The 9,615-nt window shown below is 39.8% G+C and overlaps 1 protein-coding gene across 1 annotated transcript; it reads left to right on the forward strand.

Annotated features, from left to right (window-relative positions):
• The first annotated feature begins 5,032 nt into the window (after positions 1-5,032).
• Positions 5,033-9,335, forward strand: atp6v0b (ATPase H+ transporting V0 subunit b). Its single transcript, XM_079751487.1, has 8 exons — positions 5,033-5,280; positions 6,143-6,191; positions 6,307-6,390; positions 6,637-6,714; positions 6,939-7,008; positions 7,115-7,166; positions 7,322-7,512; positions 8,171-9,335. The coding sequence occupies exons 1-8, from the start codon at positions 5,196-5,198 to the stop codon at positions 8,195-8,197; spliced, it is 636 nt and encodes a 211-aa protein (XP_079607613.1). The 5' UTR covers positions 5,033-5,195; the 3' UTR covers positions 8,198-9,335.
• Positions 9,336-9,615: the final 280 nt, after the last annotated feature.

The following is a 9,615-nucleotide window of genomic DNA, read 5'->3' on the forward strand; positions in this document are numbered from 1 at the left end:
TTCCAGATCTATATTAATGATCCAATGTCAAAATAGAATGCCTTCCACCCAGCGATCAATCATCCCATGGATTGATTTTTCTCTACAGAAAGTTTTGGCTTCAGTGAGTTAAGTTGCTCAGCCCTATACTGTTGCCATTTAAAAATCTTTCAAAGACTGTGTTAACACACTATTTACCAATCTCTCGATGAAATTGATTCTCTTCCAACAATGAATATGCTGGCATTGGAAAAGGAAACCAAATCATAAATTGAGCTATTTCCTAGGGCTCAATAATCAGTAATTCTAGCCTGTAACCTAACCCATGGACAGCCCCTGAGCGGACCTACTGGTCAATAAGTTACAGGGTAACACTTTACAATAAGGGTACAACTCACAATTAGATAACATTTAAGTACATAACATCAACAGTTAGCAAACTAGTAATGGAGGGGTTAGTTAGTTCCATCAGGGATGCTTAACTATAGATCTTTTTGTTATGTTTTCTTATTTTAAGATTTGCGTGCAATAGAAAATCTTCATTTGTACAATTAGAAGGCTGAGCCCTCGTTATGTTGACCTCTTCTCGGCTCTAGTTTTGTTATATTTAATAATGGTGAATTATTGTTCCCTTATTGGTAAGTGTTTCCAGTTCAAGGACTGAGAATCACACTATAGGCTATCCACAGTCTTTACCCCACAATCAACGCCAAAGGGTGCACATCCATGACAACAACAACAATCAGTCAGTGTCTACTGCCGATGATCCATATTAAACCCAATATTTCCCTCTGAGCATTACGGCTAGCCTCTGCCAATACCAGTTCTCCTGGAGCAAGGACAGATCAACACTGCCAGTTTGTTTCAGTCAAATGCCATTAGCAGGTTAAGGGCTGAGGGAGGAGAGAAAGATTAGCTAAAAATATCCCAATATGCCAATGTCACACATTGATTTACATTAATAACATCAGTCTAGCATATCACTTCATGATGGCTAAATATTCTACAATCTAAAGTATGCTGTAAATCGTATTTTCCTTTGGAAACTTGGGACAATTAAAACCTTAATTGAGAGCTGATTCAGTTAGGCCCTATTATACCTGAGCAGAGGCTGTGAACATTTTAATCACAGCGACTGGTGCTCTCAGTGGGAAATTAAATACAGCTTTGTGACCATACTTATAAGCACCCAATTCAAGGAGAAAGAACGTGCACATGTTTAGAACATCAATGCTGTTTTCATGCAAAACTCAATGTACTTTTCTAAAGATGGATTATTTGTAAAGATGTGGGAAGAGGGAAAAAAATATTCCCTGGTAGAGGGTAGCCTCTCTAGCATCCACAAACAGAATTAGAAACGTAACATCTATGAATGAATGCTGATTAGGACAACATCAGAGATGGAAGGAGGGATTTCAGGTTTATTCCCTTAAACTCATGATGAGTTGCGCCTAATGAGTAGCTGATATGGACAATATTGTTTTGGCTGTTATGTTAACTGTAAGTCTTTACATATACTACCTTTAATTGGCTATTATGCGGCACTATATTCTAATAGTTTTTCTGCCCCAGAGACAATAGTCATTAGGGGCTAGCAATGTAGGCCTTTGTGCATAGAGGAGTTTGAGTCAGGTTCGTGCATGCTCACATGATTATATGATACCAGTTTAGATATTACCTTTGATACAAAATATGCATGGGTGAATACACTCATTGACTCTGATGCCCTCATGGGAAATATGCACGTATAGTTGAGATAATGTCAGCATTTAATGAGGAAAGTTCATGTAAAGCAGTTGACATTTCTGTGAATGCTCTTTCCTTAGAATCAAATCCATTGCTTGCTTTTTGCTCGCATTATGTCCTCCATAACTAAAATGAACCACTGGTGAATGAAACATTCCCTTCGACTGTTAATTGCGGCCATATTTCAATGCCACAGGCAAATCAATGAAGTTCACCTTATAAATATTTCAGATAAGAATTGATTGGACATTTTTGACTAATATACTTTCCAAAATGTTCTTGTGGTTTCATGATGGCCACAAGTGAACTGTGCTGGTGGCCGGGTTATAAGCAGGGTGCGATTTGCCGGTGGGGATGGTGGGGATTATCCCCCCCTCTGGTTTACACGTCCTACCCTCTGCTGAATTATTTTTATCCTCGGTGGGGATAAAAATTATCCCCCCCACCCAAAGTATTTTCACCATTACATCGTAATAATTAACAACCAAAATACACAGGGTCCGTCTTCATTTTGAAACATTTTAAAATGTTTCTCAAAATTATCCCCCCCTCTGGTTTTTTCACAAATCGCACCCTGGTTATAAGGTTAGGCCTATAATACAAAATACAAACAATAAGGTGAACCTTTATTTTATAATTAGTTATAGTGAACCAAGATTATATTTCTGGGGTTGTTTTGTTTTCCATGAACATGGAACATGGACATGGAAAACCATGAACATGGAACATGGAAAACAAAACATAAAAAAGGAGTCTTATAATATTTCTTTACAGGTTTTGGGGCCTATATCAAAAGAAATTTGTATAGCTTTGATGATGGTTTAGGCTAGATTTATGTTTCTGTTTATAAAGCCGACTTTTAGGCCACTACCATATTTTTACCACACGTTTAACTTAAACGTGCTAGCACCAAATTCCTCAGTGCTACCAAAAACCACAAAACTCTTGTAACAAGAGGACTATTAGGTCAAACAAAATGCCCCCAAACTAAGGCCCTGTTTACACGAGGACGCTTGCGGGTAAAAACGACAAAATATTTTAACGGAAGTGCCTTTCGGTGACAGCGTTTTTGGGGCTTAAAAACGCAAAAATCTGAAACCACCCTCCAGAGTGGAAAACTTGAATACGCTCCGCCGTAGCGTTTCCGTCTAGACTGCCAAGACGCAAAACTCTGCTCAGATCTGCTCACGTCGCGTACGCGTTTACGTCACATACAGGGGCAGTACAAGGAAATAAACAAACATGTTGGATTATTTCCATGCGTCGGACCGTCAAGCTGCTCTGGCAGCTCTAATAAACTTACAGTAGTCTAATAAACGTTGGGGGGGGGGGGGGGGGGGCTTTCATCAATATAGGATTCGTTTTGTAGGTGATGATTACTTTAACATATGTGAAAACAAAAATATATGTGTAGCCGAGCATTATATTGTTGCCTATACCTGGGTAATATATGAAAGAAGAATCAGTTAACTCCATTCACTGAACGGGGCGATCCACTTTATTTCTAGCGCTCCTAACACCGAGTCAAAACAGCGACCCACACACAGAGACTTCCGTTCTCCTCCTTCAGAATAAGAGTCCTATAACAGGAACTTGGCTACATATGCATTCATCAGTGCTTTAAGACGTGTTTCCAATGGCTTTGTTTGTGCGAAAGAACGGGCTGCGTTCAATGAAATCAAAACCAAAACGGATTGAGCCTTCTTTTTATGTCCATGATTGAGCCCCGTTTATAAACAACCCTTCCGGGTTTTGTCCGTTGACTTGTGTTGATACATCAAGTGTCAATACGTCATCTGTAAGCGCAGGACCCCGAGTCGAACTGGCAGCCGAGTCAATCTGGTACCCACACCGGAGTTCCAAGTGCGGATGGTGACGTATATCATTCGCGTCGAGAGCAGCGAAGAGCTGTAGTTCACAAAGCGGCCTCACACAAAACCTAACATTATCAAACTTCTTCGCGAAAATGTTTAGTTTTCTTTGAATTAAAAATTATCATTTAAATCCACAAACAACATATATGTAATCAAGGGCATATAAAGACTGGGACCAGAAAATAATTACTTTCACTCCATTGAAACCCATTCATATTTTTCGATCTCATAGGTCCCATGGGCTCTACCGGAAGAGGCGTGACTTTGCCACTATGTTCAAATTGCCTTTAGCTGGATCTCTTTCCAGAAGTAGACCTACTGCTTTACAAATATCCCAAATATGAAGGGGGGTGGTCAAGATCATCATCAATGACATTATGAATTGGGTAAACCCCCTATACTACCCATCATTACACACAACACGGGCCCCTGGGCAGGTGGACTCCGCAGCCCCCCCCCCCCTCCCCCTCCCCCCAAAAAAAGATACAAATAAATGCATCTTTATTTTTTTTTATATATATATATATATAAACAAAACAGGATCTACAAGGGTTGCCATTTTTGGCGATTTGAACGAATTTCGTTAGTTTATAATATTAACAATAATCAAATATAATTTTCTTGAGGCTGTTCAATAAGAAAATCACGGATTAGCTAAGTAAAGTAAACTGCGCAGGCACGGCGGCCTCAATAAAAGTCAACAGCAAATACATTTTCTCGTTTGGTTTTTTGGCTTAGCTGTTCCACTTAAGAGTTCACCGTTACAACCGTTCGCCGTTGCTCCAATGTTTAAATCACAGTGCCTTGTTCATGACCTGTGAGTGACCGATCTCAAATTCACAAACTGAAATAGTGCCCCCTAGTGATCTTCTTTTTTCTTACTCAGTAGTAATAGGCGTACTATTGCTGTTTTCGCTAGAGTTTTTGTATTTCTCTACTGATTGCTTCGACAATGCAACATTAAAAGTTATTAACAGCGACTTCATACAGAAGCTCTGGTTTAGGGCCCCCTGAGCCCTTGGGCCCCTGGGCATGTGCTCGGTTTGCCCGTGCGGTAATCCACCCTTGATAACACGTTAGTTCACAGCGAGGTTTCAGTGACAGCCAGGCAGTCATGCAAGAGTTGTTTCACATCTATTCGTTGCACATTTTTACGTTCAGTCTTGTACAGTTCAAGGGCGACATCGTGCGGTCATGAATGTAGTTGCATATTTTAGGTGGTGTAAAACTACATGTCGGTATTTTTAGTAAATGTATATCCTTTGATTAATATCAAATCTAAGCTGCTTCTCTAAACTTAGCAGTTGTACATAGTATATTGACGCTCTGCCAATCAAGGTAACATTAAGGAGCGACGCATTCACGTGGCTTCCGTAGCCTGTCTCCGATGCGTCACGACTCCGGTCACGTGCCACTCTCCAGCCTTGATCAGGTGACCCGCGCCAGCTTCCTCTTTCGATGCTACAACACTCTTTTTCTACCCCTTCCGAATAACCTTTAGCACCTACTTTTTAAGCTGCTGGTGTGTTTTTGACGTACGTTGTAAACATTTAACCATAGGTATCCCGCCAGAACATCTAAACCGTCGCCGGCTCGATGCTCGTGGAGTGGATGATGAACGGACACGCTATTCTCTACACCGGGGTCACTTTGGCCTTCTGGAGCACTATACTCGTAGTCGGTAAGCACTCGTTTATTCTTGAAACGTGCATGGATTGCGACTTTGAATCAACATACGTTAGGTTGTGTTCACACCTCACGTGTACACGGTTTGACATGTCTGTCAGTATCTGTAGTCAGAGCTGCTGCTAACGTGATGAAGGGAACCGTCTAACTCCGGGAAAATAGAGTGAAGAATAAATCCATTGCAGACCCATAGGATAGTTATTGAGCCATATGTCACTGACTTAAAACGGCACTGGAAGGGCTTGCTTTAAATTGTGCTGCATGAAAGTCCAACCGTGTAATAATGATCGGTTACTGCATTGGAGCAGCTGTTCTCTGCCTGCATAGGATGCTTGCGTGCTAGGGTTTGGTTTGCCTTGCCTTTAATCAAACAAATTAACGTGTTCATACTGGTTTGAACTGTTTGGACGCTAATATGTCTCTGAGATGCAATGCTGAGACCATGACACCATCAATCGAGCAATCATTGAGGTAGTACCTTGCCAAGGCGAACCTGTCAAAGCTAGCAGCCTTAAGCCGAGTTAGCTTGTTTGTTAGCACTACCGCCTGCAGGGAGGAACTAGGTGTGATTATCACATGACAAGAACGGGAACTATCACACAGGCTGTTGGTATTCCTGCATATATTTTACCATTCTTGAATGCGGTCCTTCCTGATTTATCACCTGTAGTACATTAGCGACTTAAAGTCTAAATTTATTGGATACAATGTATTGATTCGTATAGGCTTGGGGTTTGGAAGTGTGTATGGAAGTGTTCACGTAGCTCACAGAATCAAGTCACATGAGAATCGCGCTAAGACTATATGCTGAGCTTTGTCTTTTTTTTTTTAACTTGTATACATTTCAAATCTTTTAGGTATCTGTTATACCATCTTTGACCTTGGATTCCGTTTTGATGTCGCATGGTAAGAACTGTTCATTTATTATTCAATTTGTTTTTCGGATACAACATCAACTGTCTGTACATATTTCATTCAACAAGTGCCATGTGTTTGTCTATTGGATCTTTTTCTATTCTAGGTTCCTTACAGAGACGTCCCCTTTTATGTGGGCAAACCTGGGTATTGGCCTCGCCATCTCCCTCTCTGTCGTAGGAGCAGCCTGGTGAGAAGCTCATTTGTTCACATGTGGCTAATGTTTGGCCATCACTGTCCCTCCGTCCAACTGTTCCAGCTCACTTCTCCATCTTAGTTCTGTAATGGAATTGTCAAGCATGTGCTACAATTCCCACCTTGCAAACTTACTGATTAACTTCCTCAATTTTAAACCAACAAGGCAAACTGGACCATATGAAGTATTGCAGAATTCATTTCGAAATGATAAATGTCTTTTGTTTTTTGGGTTTCCCAGGGGAATCTACATAACTGGATCCAGCATCATTGGGGGTGGTGTCAAGGCGCCACGAATCAAAACCAAGAACCTGGTCAGGTATGCCCTTTAAATGTAACGGTTTATTTTGACTTTGGTAAGGAAGCACACAGAAGATTGGACGATGATAAGCTATGAGGCTTACAGTGTAAAGGAAAGCGTCTGATAACTCTTGACAATAAGGCAGAATGTACCATCGCTGCAACCTTTGGTATTTTACAAACCATTGATAATTTTCACAATTTGGTCAGGAAGTCAAAATGTGTTCTTTTCATTTATTTCAGCATCATCTTTTGTGAGGCAGTGGCCATCTATGGAATTATCATGGCCATCGTCATCAGCAACATGGCTGAGGTGAGTAGTATGGCCAAATGGGAAATGATGAGTCTGTGTGCAGATTTATTTTGGTAATCTCATAGTGTCAGTCAACAACAAGAAGCTAGTCTCTGCTCTTTTACAGAACTTCACCGGAACCACTCCAGAAACCATCGGTGCAAGGAATTACCAAGCGGGTGAGAGAACATGCATAAGGCTTCAGATCGTGCTTGATTCAAACTAATAGTCATTTCATTTAAAGCCAATGTTGTTGTTTTTTTAACTCACACACACACTATACCACCTTTTTATCTAACTCTTGCTGAACCATTCTAACCCTTTTGAATCCTAGGTTATTCTATGTTTGGTGCTGGGCTCACCGTGGGCTTCTCCAATCTCTTCTGTGGCATCTGTGTTGGTATCGTGGGCAGCGGGGCAGCCCTGGCTGATGCCCAGAACGCTAACCTCTTCGTCAAAATTCTCATTGTGGAAATCTTTGGCAGCGCCATCGGCCTGTTCGGCGTCATTGTAGCCATTCTGCAGGTAAATGATAACGACACTTGCAGTGTAGACATTTTCTCATTAGCAGCCTCTAGAAAAGAAAAAGTGAACTAATACAATTAGTTCACGCTAAAAAAACGCTGTAGTAACAGCTATATCATTTTCAGACGAGTTACTTTCAATTTTAGTCAGCAAAATGAACCACAATATAACGATATTTGGATTATAGTGGTTCCCTGTATGGATTGACTAAGTAGCTGCTGTAGAAGCATTACATAGATCAGGTTCAAGTGCAATTATTAGTCATTAGGGTCAAGCACATGATTGGCATGTAAGTATATCTTAAGTTTGTTTTATGGAAATAAGAGTTTTATAATGAAATTAAGCTAAAATTAAATTAACACAAAGTGGGAGGTTTGTCAACGCTTCAATCCTATTTTTATGCATCCGTCTGAAAACCTTTTTATATTGTCTCTGTTCCAATCATTGTATCCCTCATTTGATCCTTTGTGTATTATTTTTGAGCCCTACCAAATGATAGACTACTCCCCACATAGACATAAATACATGTTAATCAAATGAAGCTTGCTTAGCAGTTGCATTAGGTTTTATCCTATGGTTTAGCTGAGCTATTGAAGAGGGACCAATCATTGTGTACAGTTTCTGCTAGACTTTAAAATTGTTATAATTTGTCTTCCAGACATCGAAAGTAAAGATGGGAGATTAAGAAGATGTATTCAAAGAGATGAGAAGATGTAATGAAGACACTGCTGGAAAATATCATACATTATTGTGTAAATATATCGTAAATTATTTAAATGTATTTTTCTTATCTGTGATTGTTTTTAACCGTCATTTGCTGATGAGTAGCATATGCACCCTCTGGTCTGAAAACAGCTGTTGATAGGTATACTGGAAAGATTGAAATCTGAAGAAGCGGCATAGTTTACAAAGTATGAAAATAATTTAGTTTGACTATAATATTTAATTTGCTGATATGCACATTTGTTACCTGAACCTAGCCAAATTACTCATCAGTTGACTTTCTTTTTATCAAATTCAATACATGCATTGAATAGGGTATACAACAGTAGCCAATTTTTTTCGATAGCTACTGTAGTAACATGCGATCATCATTTGACATGGCTCCATCTCTTAAGTCAACCACGGTTTGAATAAAATAAACACATTGGGGAAATTGACTTCATATTTTTAGCTTTATTTTACTACTTTGGTAAATAGGCACTCTTCCCAGATGACGGTTAAAAATAAGAATTTGAAAATGTGCTTGTGTGTGCGTGTGTACATTGTTATTATTTTCTCCCTGTGAAGCATGAGTATGTTTAGCATTATGTGTAGTACTGTTGAATAGTATGGGTGATTGTTCTGGTCCTTATTTTGTTTTTGGTTGCAGTTTAATACTCAAGTGGTCCTTAAACAAAGAAAGTGGGCCAGATTCAGTATTTTCTCAAGCCTCTTGATAGAAGTAAAGCAGAATCATTGAATAGAATAAAGAGTATTAATCCCGTTCGGCGGGTGAGGCAAGAGCAATAGACCCACACATGCTGAAGACTAAAGGCTGTCCAACCTTTAAAACGTCCATAACCACGTTTGAGTTCCCCTTAGCTGTTAGGATCGGCTCTTGTTCTATTTCAATTCCATGAGTCTGCTGACGAGAAACATACCTTTTTTTTTAATGAGATTAACTAGTGATTTATGCGAACAGATTCTAATGAAATGGTTTTACACCGATGAACTAAACAAAACTTGTGTAAGAAAGTCATTGCCGCATCCATTGTAATTGTATTTGAGAGATCTAGTCAGACTTAAGTAGTCAAACTTCTGGAGCCATCTTTTGGAGTTTCCATCTAGAAGCAAACCTATTCGTAGTGCAATCATAGATTTTCTCATGTGCCCCATGGCATTGTATCTAAGGTACCGTCCATCTGGGTAATCCTTTGAAGCTCTTTTCTAGTGTGAAGGGGTTTGATCTCAATCGCAGAATCTATATTTTTTAGCGTCATTACACATCTAATGTCTTCTAGTGTCTGCCATCCAAGTCCCTTTAAATGTTGGCCCCGTTTAGACTCCAGGGTCCCTCGCGGGTTCAAAACACTAATTTTCAAGTCGCTTGAGGCAACATTT

The sequence above is a fragment of the Pollachius pollachius genome (assembly GCF_949987615.1).
Source record: "Pollachius pollachius genome assembly, chromosome: 14".
Taxonomy (NCBI): Eukaryota; Metazoa; Chordata; class Actinopteri; order Gadiformes; family Gadidae; genus Pollachius; species Pollachius pollachius.